Below are 20,254 nucleotides of genomic sequence, written 5' to 3'. Positions count from 1 at the left end.
AGCTCCATTAAAGAGCTAAAAAGCACATGGCAAATTACTGTCTTGATTAATACTGACAGTGGCATTATCTCCTCTTCCACAGCTTTCCTTTCTCTGGGAGGCTGTGGCAGGGCACCGCAGGCTGCAGGCTCGGGGGCGAGGCTGGGCTGAGCTGCTCACGGCGGGGAAAGGCCCGCGGTGCCCTCGGGAGGGGCTCATCAGAGAGCAGCAGGTCGGGGATGGTTTCTGTGGGCCAGGCACCTCCCCTGGAAGCCCCCTCCCCTCTCCTTTCAGAGTGTTTTAGGAAACTAATAAAGGCTGTGAAGGGCTCTGCACATAATGCGGGCTTATTTGATAAAACCCGTAAGTACAGGTTGCTGTCTCTTTCCCCACAAGGAAGACGATACCGAATTTGGGGTGATGCACAGTAAATAAAACCAGCCATACCAGCACTTTAAAGCGTTGCTCGACGATCAAAAACCACGCTCGGCCAAAAGCCATCGCCGAGTGCCGGCGGAGGGCAGGCAGCCAGCCTCCAGCCAGCCCTCCAGCCTCTGGCAGGCGCAGCCCCCAGAGCGGGGCTGCGCCAGGAGCCCTCGGCCCAGGGCAGCCCCTGCGCTCCCCGGCCCGCGGCAGGGCTGCGCGGGGCGTTCCCTGCCTCCTCTCCCCGCGGGACGAAGCCCTGGGCCCGCACGGGCGCTGCCCGAGCCGCCGAGAGGAGCGCGGCCCCGCGTCGAGGAGGGGCTGCGCCCCGGGGCTCCCGCGCCGGCCGGCCCTGAGGGGGCAGCGCCGCGACGAGCCCGCCGCCCCCCGGCAGCGCTCCGGCCGGCGGGGGGGGAGCCGAGCTCTGAGCCGGGCCGGGCCCGCCCCCGCCCGCCGCCCCAGGAAGCGCAGGGCTTTAGCGCCCTGCCCGCCGCCGCCATGCATTGTGGGGCGGCAGCAGCAGAGCCAAGATGGCGGCCAGCAGGAGGCTGATGAAGGTAACAGCCAGCGCCGCGCCGGGAAGGGCCGGCGGGCGGGCGGCGGCGGGCACCCCCCCTCCGCCCCGGCGGCCCTCGGGTGCGGGGGGTCGCTTCCCCGGCCGCGGCCCGGCGGGGCGGCCTCCTCCCCTCCCCTCGGTGGCACCCCGGGCTGGAGTCGACCGGAACGGGAGCAGCCGGCACCTAGGCCGCGGCCGTGAGGGGGCCTCGCTGTCTCCCCCGCCGCCGCCCCGGGCCCGGCAGCGCTCCGCGGCCCCCGGCCGCCGCCCGGGGCTGGGCGGGGGCGCTCGGTGGGCGCCGCGGGCCGCCGCGGGCCGCCCCGTCCCCCTCCCTCGGGGGGCTCCTGCGGTGACTAAGCAAAGAGGAAGGGCCGGGGGGAAGGAAACGCCGCTGCCGGGACGTCCTCGGCCCCCGCCCGGGGCCGGGGCAATCCCCGGGGCGGCGTGAGGGGTCGCCCCGCCGCCGGCGGTGCCGCAGCCGCGGCGCGGTCCCCGGCCCTGCCCGCGGGGAGGGGTCGGCCGGGCGGCGGGGAAGCGCCGTGGCCTCCCTGCGGAGGGGGTTCGCTCCCCCGCGCTTTCCTTGGTGAGGAGCCTTCCCCAAACGCCCAGGGACGAGACAATTTCGTTTTCGTTTTTTCGGAGAGTAACCTCTTCCGTGTATGAGTAAGAGGTTTATCGCACTGAGACATGGACCTGGGTTCAGAAGTTTCCTCGTTCACTGCAGACGTGGTAATGTTTTTGTTTTCGCTCTATTTGTTCTGAAGCGTGGATGGTAGTTGTAAATGGAAACGCAGCCTCAGTTGGGTTTTAACCAAGAGCACGTATAGTTTGTTGTAAAATACTGCTTGGGATTATGTTTCTGACCGTTTTGCTTGAGGAGCAAGGTGGTACTTAGAAAGACAATGATAACCGTTGTCCCCAAAGCATATGGGTTTGTTTTATGTGTTGTATATAGTTGCCAGTTAACGCTACAAACCGTATGCAGTGGGGTTTACCAGGACATGCATACATAGTGGCACAAAACTTAGTCATCTGTAAAGTGCTGTGGCAATACCGTATGGTATTTGCATGCAGAGTGCCTGTAATGTAAATCAATGAACTTTACAGGCTAGTCCTGTGAAACGTGGGGGAAAGACCCTGTAACTGTCAGGCGATGTTTTAGCTTTATTAAAAAACCTGTCCCTGTGGGGTGCAACGTAACCCTGTACAAGGGTTTGACAGATATATGGGTGATTCTGTTAAACTTAGTGTTTTAATGTTGGATTTGCAACTGGCTTCAAGGATGTGGACCCCTAACAGGGCTGGGATTTTACTAGGACATGTAGATGGCAGGTTTTGAAGCTGCATTTCCTTAATTGTGCAGATACATAATTAACCATTATAACTCGGACATTTTTGAAGAAGCCAGTAGCTCAGCAGTGCTTTCGTAAGGCTAGTTTTGTTGTTTGAAATATGCTATGGAGTGATGAAAAATTAAATAGTAAGTACATTGTGTGCAGAGTCATTCATATATATTAAATCAGTAGGCGTAAACCTTTAATTGTCCTTAGGGATCCTGATGAGATGGCATTCATTTTTCAATTATGTTTTTTGATAGCTGTTATGTTTTGTCACAGCTTTAATGTCGTAATCAATATGTCTGTTGCTTTGTACGCAAATAAGGTTCCCCTCAGTTTCAGATAGTAAACAACTATTTAATTTTATGTTTTTGTAAGGCAGCTTTTCTGCCTGTTCTGAAAAAATCCATTAATTGTTCAAAAGCACATTGCTACTACTCTGGGAGGAAAAAATGTATTTCCAATTATTTTTCCTGTTTAAATTTAAAATAGAACATTAAAATCTGAAAGGCAAGAAAAATTGTTCTTCATGTCTGCAGTGCCTCTTGCTTTTCAGCCCCCCCCACCAGTTCCACTATATTTCTAAAACGTTAGTGCTTTAATCTTTCACTAAAATGCCGTAAAAATGGGTTTTGACAACGTGGCCTCCTCCCTTTCTAGAAGAACGGTGTGGCAGTTGCTTTTCAGAGGGAGTGGTGTAGGAAGGAAGGAGGCATTGATAACTTCCCTCTTACATTTTTACTTTAGTTTTTATTGCCTGATGTTTGTGGGCTGTGCACGCTGCGTGCGGTTTTTATGCTGGTTCAAGAGCTGTGGGATGCTGTGTCACACGGCTTGTGAAGGCTAAGAAGTCTTTCACTGTTGAAGTTTTGCGATAGAGAAGAGTCTGCGGTGTGCCTTTCTCGGGGTCGTAGAACGATGAGTGATTATAGTGAAAGGAAATAGAGTTTTTCAGTGTGTCAGTTATGTTTAAAATAATTCAGGATGAGCATTAACTGTCTTTGAGCTAAGTATCAAGTTTGTCTTTGGTAACTGAGAATAAACTTTGAACCTTTTGTAGGTCACATAAAATAAAGCAATTCCCATTTCCTTAAGGTCTTGCCAACGTTTTGAAGTGCTGCATTTTTTCTGGACTTGTGTCATGCATCATAGTTATTCATATTAATCACAGTGGCTCAGAGAGGCTGGATGTAGTAAGTTCATAATAATGCACTGTCTGCTGGTAGAAAACTGGGAGTATGAGTATAGTTTCCACCTTCTGGGTGGAAATGGGCGTCCTTTTCAGACTGTGGAAGCCATTTGTATCCTTCAGTTTGCAAACCTCCTTGTGAAAGAAGCATTACAAATTTTGCCATTGTACTTGTACAGTTCAATTTTAAACATTAAGTCAAGTTATAGCAAGAATGAGATTGTCTTGTTATCTCAGGCTCTGTTTGAGCAAGTTACATTTCCTAGGCCAAAGACCTTATTTATGGCCTATTTTTGCAGAGCTTTATGCCATCAAATAGTCTAATTGAAGTTTTCTCTGCTGATTTACAAAAAATCAGTGGAGGTGTGTCCTTTCCAGGAGCACACCTAGGTTAGCAAAAATGTGAAATAAAGATAGCTAATGAATCATATTCCAGCGACATCTGAGGTGGAGTTTTGATCTATGTGCCACCATTACACCTCTTCACAGAGCCACTGTTGTCAGATCTTGACTCCCCAGGAAATGTGAGAGGTGGGAATGAAGCAGTCTTTGTCAAAGATATGTTGTTATGGACAATCTCTCAGGGTAAAACCAGGCAAAGATGGAGTAATTATATTTAGGAAAGGGTCTAAGGCTTCTCTTTTTAAGGGCGGTACTTTGCTCCACAACCCTTTCTCGTAAAAAGCAAATTGTCTCCAAACATGTATGATTGGGAACACAGGTCTCCAAGAGACATGCCAGGGGTTTCAGAGAAATGCTTTTCACAGTTGCCACCTACTAATGTAAACCAAGCTGTTTTCCACCCAAGATCCCTAGCTAAATGCCGTGGGGAGAGGTGGTGGGTAGTTGCAAAGGGAAGGCTGTTGGGGCGCTGGGGAGTCATAGCACGTACCTGGTGGTGTAGTGGCCCGAGGTGCACCTTCAGCAGGCGTTTTTAGGTAGTGTGTGAGAAGGCTGTCCTGCCCCATGAGCGGAGCTGCTCCCATCTGTGTCGATCTGCAATATGATTGAGCTAAGGTGCCTGTAAGAGCTGCGCTTTTGTTACCTGGTTTTTAAATGTTCAAAAGTATCTTTAGTATTAAAAATTGAAAATAGATTTAAAGGGTAAATAACACTTCACATATGAAGCAAGGTACGTAGACAGTTATTTTAATCTTATTGTTTTTACTTTGCTTCCATAACTGCATAGTCAAACATTTATGCAACTGTTGAGCTCCGTGATAAAATAAATACAAACGCGAGGCCACACGCAGGTACCTGCTGTAGATGGCCCGCCATCTCCAGCGTGCCGTGGTCTTGTAAACAGCATAGCCCTTCCAAATAAAGGCACTTGAAACAACTTCGATATTTGAAGAACAATTCTAAACTGATCCCGACAGTGGTTATCAGTAAGAAGGGAAATGCAGTTTTGAGCCATGTATGATTGTCCTTATGCAGAAGTGAGAATACAGATTCATTTTCCCTTTTTGAAACTGAGAATTGACAAAAAGATTTTTAATAAAATAGTTTGCCAATAAGTAGCATTACTCAGTAAATAAAAGGCATGCAAATATACAGGGTTGTAATGTTGCAGTGGAAACTTGATAACAGTTCTTATAAGAGCTAGAATCTCTTCGGGTTTTTGGTTGTTTTTTTGAGTTTTTTTAATAAATTAAATTTGATTTTAAGGTGTTTTAACAGTTCTCTGTACTGTATGAGATTCAGAAAGTAAAACTGGCCAGTTCCTTATCAGTGTCTTGGAGCCTGTTTAACTTTTCATCACACTTCTCTCAGAGAATGTATTTATAAAGACGTAAACATAAACTGTAAACAGTAGAGAAACATCATTTAGAGTTACTTCAGTAGACTTTTGTTTTTCTTTGTGCATTTAATAGCATTTTGGGCTTGATGCAGAAGTTACTGAAGTCAGTATGAGCTCTTACACTTATTCCCCTATTCTTGGATTACACTCTGACAAGTGTTTGTCTTCACTGCATTTTCCTATCTGGCTTGGTTATTTCAGAGAAGTCCCCAAACTTGAAAGATGTGTGGGCAAAACAGTTGCAGGGGTTTTAAGATACTTACTACATTTTAAGGTGATGCCACTTTTTATTTTTAATTTCAAACATTTGGGTTTTGCTTTGAACAGCACAAATGATTACACAGCATTGAAAATAAAAAATTTAACTCCCTACTGATGTATATGAGAGTTAGTATGTACTTTTATGGCTACCTTCAGCATTATACCTGAAGATCAGATACCACCCCTGAAACAACATTGTCTCCATTTCGTGTGCTGCATATAGCACTTTCTCTGAACGTATCCACACTACAAACATCACGTCTCAAGAGCCCCGTGAAATAAGGAGACATTTCTATTTTACGAACAGGGAAACCAACGCAGCAAGGTCACGTGCAAGGTTGATACCAGTGTGGGGAATGAAAGACTGATTGAAATTCTTACTGCAGTCTTGTAAGCTTTAGCTACACTCCTCCTGTGCTCCTTTAATTATGTTACTTGACAAAATTAAGGGGTGGAGGACAAGGAAAGGAATTAATCTATTTACTGTCTGCCTAGACTCTTAAGTATTATTTTGAAATAAATATCTGGACTATATCCTTTTACCTCATAAAGTAATTTTTGTCCCTTTGGAGTTGCTCAAGCCAATGTTAAATGCAGTATTAACTTTTAGTCTGTGCTGTTTGAAAGAATTTAGTGGCTCATTCACTTTTTTAACAGTACACGTATACTGTAGTTGTGTCTGCCTCTGTGCCTCTGAGGCAGTTAGAGCTTTATTATGGGGTTTGGCCATTGCCAGGGAAAAAAAAAAATACAACCGTCCCCAACCCTGAAATTGTGAACGCTGAATCTCTTTAACACTCCTGATGCACTAGACGCTAAAAGCCTGACTTGCAAATATAGTATTACATTGTATTTGTGGGGATAGCAGTATGAAAAAAAGCTATTTGTAAATAAGTCTAATGTGGAATTGATTACTTTGGAGTGGCGTATGAAATCTGAAACACTTCTAGTATAAGAACAGTAATTTCTCATATAAATTGGAACCTGTCTGAAGCGTGTAGTTCAGGCAAGCCCTCTGCTAAGGTAGGCTTGATTCTCTCTGGCCTTTGCAGTCATGCCTGTGTGTGAGGAAAAGAATTGCCTGGTTTATCCCCATCTGTTCCCTTTTTCAGTTGTCAGTTACTGTCGCAGGATCCAAGGCAGCAGGAGAAGCACAGGGTATAGTCCTGATACGCTGCAGTAATTTACCACTTTTTTGATTTTGAAAGTGAATTCCTGCAAAGGCTTCACGTGTCAGTTTAAAGAGGAAGACGTCCTGAATCATTTTCTGCTAGTTCTTGAGTGTCTTCTAGGCTGTTTAATTCCCTCTCTCATGTGGTGGACTTGAGGGAAAATGGGGAGCAATTTGCATATTTGTTTGCTTTCATAAAAGTTTTACAATTTTGTAATGATCTCTGTACTGGATTCTTGCATTTCTTAATTCGGCATCCAATTTTTTAACCTGACTCTAATTATAAAATGTAGGTGTTTGATTTTCCAGTAATGTGAAGCCATGCTTTTCTCATTTGTTTTATTAGCTTAATAACATACCTGAATTATAGAGTCGCCGTCCTCCCCTTTTCTGTGTCTGGGCAATTGTTCTCTGGGCCAGAAGCAGTGTAATGCTATCATCTGGACCTGTGATAAAAGCTTCTGCAGGGAAGCTGCACTCCCACTAGGACATTATGGGGGAGATTTCTGTCATATGTATAATGTTTTTAATATAGTAACTAGAAAATTGTCTTAAGCCCATTTTCCTTCCCTTGTTTTAGAGTGAAGGCACTTGTGGTGCATGTTTATTCAGGCTTAAGTACATACTCATTAATTAGCTTATTTTGTTCCCGATGTTTGATGCGTAGCATCTAGTGTGGAATGGGATTTATCCTTTTTACATGCTGTGGAGTAGTGGTTTGCCAGGGCTTCATGGTTCTGTATGTGTAGCGAGCGAGCTGCTCAAAACGCTGTTCTGGAAACAGTTGCTAGACTAGGGCTGATGCATCATTTTAAATATTAAAATGCTTAGTTGTTTTGGTGATACCCGGATCACTAGCTGATCGAAAATGGGTTGACTGGTCATTGACTGGTGCACAAAGATACCTTGTTCAAGAGTGATACAGCTATAGAGCGAGGTATTTTAATGTACACTGTTAACTTTGAGGTACAAAACAGAGATAAAGCTGTATCATCTCAAGTTATTGGTCTAGATAAGGCTAGTTTGGCTTAGATTGATATTTTTCTGGGTTTGCATCAATTTAAGTTGGTAATGCAGGAATTTGTTAGTTTTTCAGTTGAAATAATTGGCCTGTTCAGTGATTTTGTGTTTAAAACTGTTATGAAATATTTCTTCCAAATCACTGTTTTCCTTCAGACAAGCCCTAAGATGCGCTGTATGTCTGCTTTGCAGAGTTATCAATAGTCTGTTACCAAAGGCACTGATTTGCATTTGAGATATAAAACCATTTTTAAATGCACTTTTTCAATACTTCTACTTCATTGTGTCTGTAATGATGTTAATAACAAGGCATTTTTGTATTTTCCTGACATATCAAAAAATAACGTTTTTTTAATACCTCGTCTCAGAGAATTTTACTTCTTGCAGGTGCAAAATTTCCTTTCTTATTTGTGTGGGTTGCCACCGCTAAAACCTCAAGCTTCTTTAACATTAAAGAAACCCACATTGACCTTTAAGCGTTTTGAAAAATAAATATGAGCATCTTGCTTAATACTGTTATTAACTTACACTTTGCTTGCTTTTCAGGAGCTTGAAGAAATCCGCAAATGTGGAATGAAAAACTTCCGTAATATCCAGGTTGATGAAGCTAATTTATTGACCTGGCAAGGGCTTATTGTTCCTGTGAGTATAGACAACTCCTTATTCTAATGAGCTTTAAAATAAAATGAGGATCACTTGTATCTCATAAATCCATGGTTTAGTAGTGCTGCTGGTGACCATTAGATAATTTTTGCACCCTGACAAGAATCTCTTTTATTATTATAAAAGCCGGCTTTCGGAGTTGTGGCTTAGTGCAGAAGCTAGTCATTTATAAATACAATGTATGTTTAAGATGCTGCAGTATAATCTATCTAAACATGCTTGGGGGTGAAGTGTGGTCCTGGATTTAATTCTTGTCTCTTCAGACATCTTGTGTAATCTTTAGCAAATAGTGTAATCTTCCTGTCTGCTTTTATTTGAGAGTCTTCTGTGTTTTGTTTTATCGAAGTCTGATAATGTTAGTAGGTGTTTCTTATAACTAGTGTGAAGAAAAATCCATACGTAATGGAAAGGTGTTCTAGACGTCTCTGATCAATACCTGCCTGGATGCGTCATAGTTGTAGGCCTGGCCCAGCGCACGGCTGCAGCCGGCAAGGGCTGTGGACTCAGCGAGGGCACTGGGTTACTTGGGAGAGTGGTTGCAAGGGGAAGCAAATGCAGTTTGTAGTTTATTACACTAAGCTTACAGTATAAAACCGACATCATCATAGAAAAAAAAAACCTGAGGTATGAAATACTTTGTTTACTCTCTTAATAGTTGTGTTTGTGGGTTTTTTAAATTGACTAGATTTATTTCTAGGATAAAATTGAGTATTGGAAAACGTTTGATGCAAGGAAAAGGTTTGGATTTTTCAGAATTGAGTTCTTTAAAAGAAAGTCTATTTATTTAGGCAGTAATTGATGGGAAAAAAAAACCCACTTTAATTTTTTAAAAGCACTACAATCTTTTAAGAGAACATTTAATATAAGTAGATAACCACTCTCTGAGTCAAATAGAGAGGGATTTGTCACGAAGGGGAAAGCAGGAAGTCTAGTATGGTGAATTCCTTGGTTGAAGTCACTTGGATTTTCACCTCCTCTATCTTCCACTGCCGTGGCCCATGTTCCCTTTGTTACATGAGCCACTTTTAAGTCTGCAGCACCAGAGGCTGTGCCACTAGGGCATCAGTTCAGCTTTTCCTTGGGTGCTACCTAAAAGGTCCCCCAGCCAATGTAAATCTGTCTTTTTATTATAAGACTTTGAAACATCTCTTTAGCAGTGCCTGTGCTTTGTTAGTTGGAGATCATTCCCAAATTCAGATCACGTGGGCTGAGATAATGGCTAGGCCTTTGCACTTTAAATACTGCAGAATACATTTAGTTTACTCTGTTTGCTTATATTCCTGCAAGTAATTCCATTGAGTGGTTGAGGCTGCCTTTGCAAATAAAGCAAGCAGGATTCAATGTTAAAATTTGACAGAGCTGAGAAACAATACACTTTAATAGGCCGCTGATATTTGTGGTTCATGTGTAACAGTTTACTGTTTTGATAATACTCTGAAGCAGTATAAGGCTGGTAAATATGACTAATAAAGCAAAATACCAAAATACTTGTTTATTCCTGTTAAAATTAGCAGTATGTGGTGTATGGCATCTATTTTTAACAGTTTCTGCTCACCAAAGTATGAGCTTAGTGTTTGTTTTGCAAAGGTTCACAGCATCACAAGTGTTGAAACATTGATGCAGTGAACTGGGCTTCATGCCTGCCTTTTGGTTTATAATGTGCCCCGTTACAAGGGAAGTAGCCTTAAATTCACTACTGGTATAGTTAAGAGGGAATTTTGTCATTAAATTATACTTCCTATAGTAATTAATCATTGTGTTGTACGTGTTCAAGGAGTAGTATAGTTTATTATTTTGAGGATATGCTATAGAAGATGCTTTAGTCTTAGCATAAGTTTTTCAGCTGTTGCAATGCCGCAGTTAATGGCTTAAAAATGTAATATACAAGCTGGTTGCAAGTTTAATTTTTTTGGTGAGTTTTTGCTTTTCAAGTTTTCCATGCTGTTTCCGTTTTAGAAAATGGTCTTGCTTAGGGTTTAAAGACATACTACTCCTACCTTAGTAGGACTAATCAGTTACTGATTATTAAACTCTATAACTAGGCATTATTTTGGTCAGCTTCTCAATGAAGGTGTGAAAGATACAAAGGTTAATATTTTTAACAATGTTCATACAGAATTACTGTGAAAGATACTGCTTTAAAAGGTTTTGTTGTATGTAACATATTTTGTTCCTCGGAGCAACTGTTCGTTTTTAAGGGTGTTTGCTCAACTGAGAAGCAGATTGAAGATAGCTTGTCAACTTCTTTTCCTATCTACATTGTAGAATAAGGTAGTTTATGTACTCTGTGTTGAAAAGGTCCACTAGTTGTTTGATTTCAACTTCAAAACAAAACTATCTACCCCAGGCTTCTTGTAAGAGGTGTACTGTTGGTGTACCATGAATTCCATTTCACTTAATCAAAACTGCTTGCTATGGACAAACTTTTGGAGAGCAAAAATACTCCAGGTGAAAGTGAGTTGTGTTTGTAATTTGTGTTTAGTATTTACAATTCTGACTCTCTCCCTTGTCAGTGCCAAAATAAATATAACAAATTATTGGAAATTAATTGCTTGAATACTCTGCGTTTTGTCTATTTAAAACACAAGCAACCCTTTACATATGTTTTTGGTTCAACTTATTGGTGAGTTATAGCGAAGAACTGTTCTGACAGTCAAGCAGAAAGTGGACGTTTTTAAGCCAGGTCAGTTCCCCTATCAGCTCACTGAATGTCCTCACAAATTATAGCATGTGATGGAGGTAAGAACAAGTGAGCCATGGGGGGAGAGGACACTAACTGCTGAAGTTACCACCACCACCAAAAAGTTATTTGTTAAACTTCTAAAGCTTTTTGGATTGCTTGGATAAAAAGTTATTTTAAAGCCACTCTAGTTACCTCTTCCCTTGACTGCAAAAATTATGCTGTATTTCCTAGAAATGCACACTCAGCCTTCTCCATATGGATGAAACTAAAATTAAATGTTTTCTGTTGAATAATACTTTAATAGAACACTCCCCACCCCCAAATATTGGTAAACCTTTTTTAACTTCTGGAGTGAGTTTGATTGCAGGGAATGGCCTGGTTGCTAATGAAGAATGTGTGATTATACTTTACACCAACTGGAAACTCTCATCCTTTGATTCTTGTTCCCAGAGCGTTTGGAAAAGCTTCATGCCATAGATACTGTTTTCAGGGCAGAATGGTATTTTCATAAGGTTTAAATGTAGCAATGGTTTGTTTTTTCTTCTGCCTTTCTTCTGCAGTTAATATTTGAAGCAGTGTCAATAGTCTCACAGGTTTTCAAAATGAGGTTCTGGGCATTGTTTTTTCTGTTTCAGCATGAAGAACTACTTTGCTTACTTCACGGTTCTCTCATCATGCTCCTCCAGAAATGATCTGATAAGAGTGGGTGCTAAAACTGCATACAAATTCAGAATGTCCTCATCAGCAGACACAGTGAATATCTATACTTAGCACCAATGAATGCTCAGCAGATTTTTGTGTAGTCAGCACAAAAACGTTCTCGGAACACATAGGGAAGTGTGACAAATCAAACTGCTTTGCTGTTCGTACCACCATGTTGTGAGACACGTGTGATAACTAGGTTTAGAGAAACCAGTTTTCCTTGTCAGGCTTCCTGTTTGTATCTCAGAAAGGGTTTACGATGTTTTTTGAAATACAAAGTTGGGAATAGAACTACTTATTAGATAGGACCTTGAGCTTGGAGTAAATGGGATTGGATGCTTTCTTACCAGTAGAACTGTCAGCCAGCTTCAGAACAATGGTAATCTGCTTTTTCCAGGGTGAATACAAATGTTGTAGAGGTGGTCTTGCCTCTCTCTTACCAAATAGGTTTTGATGTTTCCTGACACATAGACATGGCGGTGTGTGTTGGAAGAAAGTGCCTTTAAGAGAGGTCATTTGATAGAGCAAAGTCTGGAGCATGCTTTTTCTTAATTGTATCTATTAGAACATGCCAGATTCTTGACATTCTGCTGTCTTGTTGCAGGACAATCCTCCATATGATAAAGGAGCCTTCAGAATCGAAATCAACTTCCCAGCAGAATATCCATTCAAACCTCCTAAGATTACATTTAAAACAAAGATCTATCACCCTAACATCGATGAAAAGGGGCAGGTTTGTCTGCCAGTAATTAGTGCTGAAAACTGGAAGCCAGCAACCAAAACTGACCAAGGTAGGACTCTGTGGAGAAAGAACTGGATATCGAGAAACTTTGTATTGTGTTTAAATGTGAAGCTAATAGCATTTCAGCTTGTCAGCTGGTCACTGCTCTTATGGTATATTCATTGTCGTAAGGTTTGCGTTGTGAGCACAGCGTGCAGCTCTCTTGGAATCTCATATTTTTGGAACGTGAGGTAATGACACTGACACGTGGCATGTCCACCTCCAGGAAGCCACAAAACTCTTCCTGACTGAAGAGTTTATTAAGGTAGTGTCCTCGGCATACTTAAGAATTCTGGTGGTAGTTTGTGTGGGGGTTATTCCGTGTTTCTTTTTAAACAGTGACTTTATAATCCAGAGGTGTCCAGTACCTTCCTAGATGTTTGAAAGAAAGGCTCTAAAACCTCAAGGCTTTGTATATTCTATAGTCTCTGCCATGTGGTTCAGTGATTCGAACATATGGTTTGAAATACCAAGGGAGTCATAAACAAAACGTGAAGTCATAACACAAATTAACTTAGTTCTTAAAAGAGCACTGCTGTGAGGCTTACTGTGTAGAGTGTCTTTGGATAAGAATTTAAAGATTTTAAGGCAAAAAGTTTCATCAGGTTCTGTGGCAGACTCAGTGTGTGATCTGAGTAGGTTTTTTCTGTTGTTGTTGCTTCCATTAGTTGTTGGAGTGAGAATTTCATGTTTCCTGGCAGGTAATGATTAGTATGATATTAAGCATTTATTATTGTACATATAGAAAGAGCAAATATCCTTGCAAAAACTGCGTATTTTTTAATAATATTAGTTCAAATGAGTAGCAGTTTAGTCCAGTGCAAGAGATTCAGTGACACCAAAGTATCTTGCTCTGTAGGGAAAAGTATTTCCTTCTTCCAGACTCCTCTTTAAGGTTGTTTTCACTTGAACTGTGTTCCTGATAGTAAACAAAGCTGTACTTAAGATTTATTTTTTCTGTGTACTTCTGTATGCTAATAAAACTACTTCCAGTTTGCATGATCTTGCCCCAAAGACAAAATAGGAAAATTCCTGCAGTTGTTTTGGAAAAGATCAAGCATTTTGATGTTGGGGAAAGTGGAAGTGGCAGCAAAAAGAACTCGAATAGGTCGGTGAAGATCTTACGATCTGGTGTTGATTTATCCCAGATTATACAGGACAAAGATCCTTGGGAGAGGTAGAATGGAAACAACGTGTAGAAGGTTTCCATTAACACCTTAGCAGTTGTCTTCGTCGTATGAGCCTTCTCTAGTTCAGTGAAGGAACGACATGCCTCTACGTAGCTGGAAAGCTGGCATTAGTTGCAACTATTGAAGTAATTGTCAGCATGCAGGAAATAGTCAGTGTCTCCCTGAGAAGTAGCAGTTCCCTTTTAATCTGAGAGAGTGAATAAGAACTATGCTAAAATCGGAATTTTGAATGAACCCTGGGTACCAAAGTATTGCAAATGTCTCAATTTCTGCTGTTTTGTGGTCTTTTGTTTGTCTTTTGGCTCTTTTCTTCAAGAAGTCGTTTTAGTGTCAATGTCTGTTGTTACTACATCGTTGTATGAACCTGCAACGATGTTATTACAGCCCTGCTTAAGTGTCTATTCCTTTTTCTCCAGCACTCTTCTGCACTGAAAAATAAACTTCAGTGTGTTTGCTACTTGGGCCTTTCTCAAGGAAATAATGCAATGTTATTAGTACAGCATCAAAGTGATTGGTTTTGATCAGTCAGGTGTCAAGAAAGCGGAGAGATTAGGTTCATGATAAATCATTAACTCACCTTTCATGTACTAAACATGCATCTTACTGCTGTATTTTTTATTAATTTATGCTTAATATTAAAACAGACTGTTGTGACAGTACCATTTTAAAATGCTGTGGATGTTGAGGCAACACCTCTTATAACAATCCTAATTTTTTTCTGGCTTGTGTGTTAAATAACCTTAATAACAGAGCAACACTTTCTCTGTAGTGTTTTAGCGTGTGTTACCGAGTGAAAAGGGATTGTCATGTGCACTATGGATTCTGGTTTCATCAGTAGTCATTAATATGATGACAGTTGTCGTAAGTCCAGGACTGGTGAGTTCCTGTGAAGTAAGCTACTATCGATTCTACATTCCTTAGATAGTTTGTCACAGTTTAAACTTTGATTTGTGGTGAGAATTGTTCTTGTTTAGCAATGCAGCAACAGGCGTACTTCTCTAGATTTTGAGAATTTGTTTCGAGGTGTGTTCCCCATTCCTATCAGGTAAGGGTGGAAAAGAGTATGAGCATGAAAGGATTGATGCTCCAAAAGAAACCACCCTGGTATTCTAGCATCTATGGGAGTGATAAGTATTGTAAGACCTTACGTTGCAAAACTAGGGAGACTCCAGTTAAACTGCTAAGTAGCTGTTTCAGAACAAACGCCAGACTGACTTTTCGCGCAACACGTAGCCGAGTTGTGGAACTCCCTGCTGCTGGATGGCGTAGGTGTCAGTAGTCCACGTGTGTTCGGGGGAGGCAGCTGGCTCTAGCGTGCAATGCATGAAGTTAAGAGTTTTGTTGTACTTGCTTTAAAAACTCTGGGGTGCTGCTTTGTTTTACTCTGGGTAGCCCAAGCTTACTCAAACAGAATATTATTAATATTGTCGTATAGTGAAATGCTTTTTCTGCCTACCCGCGCCCTGTAGACTTGCCCAGTTATGCACGTACCTTTTAGCAGATGGATATGAGAACTGATTGTTGTGACCTAGCTAGCTTTAAATGGTCGTGAGAATGTATATGAGGAGAATGTAGTGATAAATGTCACTGTAGCGTGTGAGGTTCACTGTGTAAATACAAGTACAGTTCAGTTATTGAAGAATGATGTTTCCTTTGAAAGTGAGAGGGGAACGTTGATGATGTGGCTGTAAACAGCGGGGTGAAAAGCATCTTGCAGCTCCTATCCAGTTGTTAGCCCGGTGTGTCTCTACTGGTGGATGCGTTTGGCAGTTTAGAGGCAAGGGAAGAATTGTCTGCTGTTTATAGGGGAAGTAAGTTATAGAAGAATACAGCTGAAAAAGTGGTTCCCAGGAGCAGGCCCGGTTACAAGGGGATCATTGTGAGGGGTGCTAGGAAACAATGTCTCACGGTGGAAATTCCATCTTTACCCAAGATCAGCCTGTCTGTGAAACTTAGTTTCTTTCTTCGCCATAGGAGAGTATTTCAGACAGGATGCCAGTTACAAGGGAAATAATTTGTAGTTCATTTTGGTCTCTATTCAAGTTGATTTTGTTTACAAATATGATTTTCTGGTGTTCATTCATGGTCATTGAACTAAGTCTTGGCATATTGCTATAGCTTATTCACGTTCTGCTTGTGAAAAGGCCCTAGATCTATGGGGATGTATTTAAACGCAGTTAAAGCTCTTTTCTTACTGGGGAATTTTTTGCTTACGTTTTGATTTTTAAAAATTAACCATCTTAGTCTCTGACGGTATTTATACTTCTTTTGACAGTAATCCAGTCCCTCATAGCACTGGTGAATGATCCACAGCCCGAGCATCCCCTTCGGGCTGACCTAGCTGAAGAATACTCTAAGGACCGTAAAAAATTCTGTAAGAACGCTGAAGAGTTTACAAAGAAATATGGTGAAAAGCGACCAGTGGACTAAAATCTGACACAATTGATGTCAGCAACGTATGATAGAAGATCGGAGCAGTGCATTTGAGACACCCCGTAAAGCAGGACTCTATGGAAAATTGACAAGTGCCACCTTTCGATGTTAACTTGTGGCTGTTACTAACTTTCTACAGTTTTCTTAATCAAAAGTGGGCTAGGTAACCTGTAAAGAAAGGATTAAAATTTAAGATGTTCTAGTTCTGCTTTCTTTGTTTAAAAATCACTGCTTCAATATACTTTAAAGTATGCTGTTTTCTTTTTCTTGTCAGAATTTATCAAAAATATCTTAGACTTATATTCTGCCCTTAAATTGAAAAGGTTGTGGCTGTCATTTCTTATTTTTCCTTGCAGTTCCCACTATCTTGAGTTCAGTTAATTCTTCATTGAATTTTATCCCCCTCCCCAAACTGATGTCTTAGAAAAAATATCCCAGTTCTGGCAGAAAATGATTGAGTGTTTGGCAGTTTTGTTTACTTTTCTTCTTCAATGTTGCACTGTGCTTTGTGGGACTTGTTGCAAGTTCCCCTCAACTTCAGTTTGTAACATAATAAACAAAAAACAAACAAACCCCACAAAAACAATCAGAAATAATGTCCAGGTCTTATGTAAATCTGGCTGATGTTACCACAAAATGTTTATTAAACGGGGAAACCCAAGTTTTTGTGTGCGTCATTGAATTAAAAGATGGCTTATGTCCTGCTTTTGGAAAACTTTGGAAAAAAAATTCTGTAGCAAATGAGTAGTGGAATGTGATTACAAATTTCTTTCCTGTCTGTTCTTAATACCTATGCAGAGTAGCTAGGGAAACGTGCACAGAACAACATTGCAACCGGCTTAGAAGTTTCAGACATTGGGGACCAAGAGGTACCAAAGCGATAAACTGTGATAAATTGGTGTTTTGGAAATGTTAATTTTGAAGTCAGGCACTAAATCTGACAGCACTGCTAATCATCATAGAACATCTGTCCATCAGAATGCTTAAGAAACATCTGTGTTTTATGGGATGGCACTCCTGCCACTTCCCAGCCCAATTGCTGTACAGTTCTTACTGAAAATGGTATAAGAGGATTAAGCAATAACCTGTAATAGAGCACGCTTCACTACTGCTGTTCCTATGTTCTAAAAACACACAGGTTAGATGATTTAATGAGTGCCTCAAGTATCATTCTATCATCCTAACTTAATCAGGCAGAGCTGTTTTCCCGTTGCTCCAGGGCACACCTACGCATGCTGAAGGAAGCCCTTTCTGTTCAGAATTGAGCATCCTCTACTGTGTCTGCTTTTCTCCTGCCTGTCTTTTTTCCCCAGTCTAAAGTGTGATCATAGCTCCACAGTCAAACTGCCATACAGTCAAACTGCCGCCTCTCCCCCGCCTTTCGAACTTGGGTATGTTATTGAGCAAACAGATTTGTCTCCAGAAATCCTTGGGTATCTGGGAGTACATATCGTTTCGATGTGCAGGAAGTTGAATTGGAAAATCCCTCAGGCCCAGATGGTTGTCTGTACTCCTAAACTCAGTTTTAATACAGCCTCTGCCTTTGCAACCTTTCAGAGCTAGTGTGTCAAGCGGTAGGTCTCTTTTGGTTTTAATGTCTTGTATATTTGCTATTTCTTCATTCATCCCTCTCATCCGGCTTTCATTTCTGATTTAGCGTAAACAATGACAGCCCAGTACCTCACCTCTGTTGAAAGTAAATTTTTTTTTTTTATAAGTTAGGGAGCTAAGAAATTTTATGTTTAAGTGTTCTTAGACAGATTCTTTGGCAGGTAAATAAAGTTAAACCACGTTCACCTTATTTACGGAAACTTGCATTTCCTAAGTGTTTTCAGGCTTGTGAGAGCACTGTCTATTACCAAATTCTCACATCTTTGTGTCTTCATTTGCAGAAAGTTGGTACTGATTTTGTTTCATTCACGCTCACTCAGATTCATAATAAAATAATGCCAAATTATCTGTCAAACTGAAGTGTGTGTAACTTCTGCATCACACTGTACCTTTTGATCATGTCTGTTGGCTTGGAAACTTGCCATTCTCTAAATTTTCTTTTTATTTAAAACAAAACTGTAGCACTAGTTTGCTGCCCTTGTTACTACTAAATAGTATACTTTCTGGTTGTAAGCCTCTCAGGTCAAAGACTGTTTATTTGAATCGGTGTGACTTGGATGCCATTGAAGGGGAACTGGAAGGGCTGTGTAATTTGAGGAACTCCAGTACAGGCCTACACCAGCGTGTACCAGCTATTCCGATTTCATCTGTAAAGGTCACATAGAAGACAGATATTGCTATCAGTTCTTTGTGTGTTCTTCATAGTTCAGTTTCTAAACTACAAGCTGTGTAACCTAAGCAATGGCTTTGGTTTGTAGGCAGCCCTCTGAAAAAAGACAGAGATCAAATACTGTTCTGTATGGTTGAAGTCTGAGGAGAAAAAAAAAAAATCAAAGTATGAAGTCCTATGTTAACTCAGGAAATCAAGCTCTTGTTCTCTCTGGTTCCCTAAGCCATGCTGAATTCTAAACATGCAGTTTAATATCCAAAATAAAAACAACATACTGGTGAAACTACACCCGGGAGTACTGGTATAGGCTTTCTGCAATTCCATTCTGCTACCCTAATAAAAATTGCTCTCAAAGGCTTTGTGGCATGGTTTTATTTTCAGGGAGATTTGGGGTTTAGACTTCTTAAGTATCCTGGTACAATGACATCTGTAGGTAGTGGTCTGAATGTGGTTTTAATTTGAACTCAGTGTTGTCTTTAAAGCTTTCATAGAACTGCTGAGACACTTCCTTATCTCCATACATTTTACGCAATTGAAAGGTTCCTTATTTAGAAGTCTTTTAGTAGTTCTGTTTATTTCTCCATTTAAAACTCCCTTGAATTTAAAATAAAATTTGGGTTTTAATGCTGTTGGTTTAAAAATATGGAATTTGCAAAATATGTATTTTTTCATTTGCAATACAGAGCTAACTCAGGGAAGACTGCTGCTGCGTTTGCAGTGTTCAGCTAGCAGAAAATGCATGCCACAGTCAACAGGTTTGTCACGTCCTGAGGACTGCGATCCGAGCAAAGTCATCAATCTAAATGTTAAAAGTAAGGTTAAAAAATATCCATCAAAATACAGTCACGCTACAGAAAAAGCTGAGCTCTGGGATTAAACAACCGGTGTTGCTGCCAGGCTTATCCCTGCATGCGAATAAAATCTCATCAGTCACTAGATGGCACTCGCAGGTCTAACTGCGCTCTGGAAGGTCAGCCGCTTTCTGCGGGTCTCCTCTCTCGGGCTTTTTCAGTCTCTGTTATCCCGTAGCAGGAACTTGGGCCACAAACGCCGACGGGACAAGCTTCAGCAATCGAGTCATGCCAAAAGGTAACTACTGCTCGCATCTGACTCGGCCGCTTGGCGTGGCGCTTGCACAGTACGGTGGGTGGGTTTTTTAAAAACAAACTTGTCATGTATCAAATTAATTCTGTGACAATAATTTAGGAAAGAACCTGGAAAAATATTTCCTAAAGCATCCCTGATGTTGTTTTTCATATTTGTACAGAACAAAAACCTCCTCAGATGTTTTATAGGGAAGGTCAAACGGTTCCTGTTATCGATAGAAAAAGACGTCCTCTCGGCACTCCGTAGGCAGTCGCCACAAGAGCAGATAGGTGAGTGGGTTTACTTTGCTCTCCAGCTATAACTAAAACCAAAAGCCTCCGGAAGCGTTACAGTAGAAAAAGGCCTGAGGTTTATTTTTCACTTAAAAGAATTATGATCATATTGAAATTTTTAATATTAAAAAAACAGTTAACCAAAAATGATTACGTTAAATAAATCACTTCTGCGCAGCAAATGAGCATAAACAATCTAAAATATTTTTTCCCATGTAAACATTACACGTGAGTGACAGGGCTACAGTTAAGAACGCAGTTAAACATACCAGTATTACTAGGGCTTGTTGAAGTTCGAATGCTTTGATGAGAGGAGTAAAAATGGACAAATGAAAGGACCTTCTCCACTTGAAAACTTGCTTATAGTTGGTACACAGCCATCCCACGCGTTTTTCAAGAGAGGCA

General features: G+C 41.3%; 1 protein-coding gene across 3 annotated transcripts; it reads left to right on the top strand.

Moving 5' to 3' along the window:
- The first annotated feature begins 821 nt into the window (after positions 1–821).
- On the top strand, positions 822–19,848 carry UBE2L3 (ubiquitin conjugating enzyme E2 L3). Of its 3 annotated transcripts, none has more exons than XM_075516248.1 (5): positions 822–959; positions 8,284–8,379; positions 12,390–12,576; positions 16,032–19,559; positions 19,738–19,848. In XM_075516248.1, exons 1-4 carry the CDS (start codon positions 933–935, stop codon positions 16,184–16,186), a joined length of 465 nt encoding a protein of 154 aa, XP_075372363.1. In that variant the 5' UTR covers positions 822–932; the 3' UTR covers positions 16,187–19,559; positions 19,738–19,848. The 3 variants fall into 3 exon arrangements, with proteins under 3 accessions (XP_075372363.1, XP_075372361.1, XP_075372362.1); XM_075516246.1 differs by lacking the exon at positions 822–959 and adding an exon at positions 1,631–1,687; XM_075516247.1 differs by lacking the exon at positions 822–959 and adding an exon at positions 1,631–1,687 and having other exon boundaries at positions 16,032–19,848.
- Positions 19,849–20,254: the final 406 nt, after the last annotated feature.

This window comes from Mycteria americana, chromosome 13 (genome assembly GCF_035582795.1).
Source record: "Mycteria americana isolate JAX WOST 10 ecotype Jacksonville Zoo and Gardens chromosome 13, USCA_MyAme_1.0, whole genome shotgun sequence".
In the NCBI taxonomy this organism is placed as follows: domain Eukaryota; kingdom Metazoa; phylum Chordata; class Aves; order Ciconiiformes; family Ciconiidae; genus Mycteria; species Mycteria americana.
This window is presented reverse-complemented; position numbering and strand designations above follow the sequence as displayed.

Bases quoted from the DNA above. Each gene is read 5' to 3' on its own strand.
- UBE2L3 (XM_075516246.1), top strand. From the start codon at position 1,646: ATGGACCTGGGTTCAGAAGTTTCCTCGTTCACTGCAGACGTG. The intron at 8,380-12,389 runs GTGAGTATAGAC...GTCTTGTTGCAG, and splicing joins GGCAAGGGCTTATTGTTCCT to GACAATCCTCCATATGATAA. The intron at 12,577-16,031 runs GTAGGACTCTGT...TTCTTTTGACAG, and splicing joins AGCAACCAAAACTGACCAAG to TAATCCAGTCCCTCATAGCA.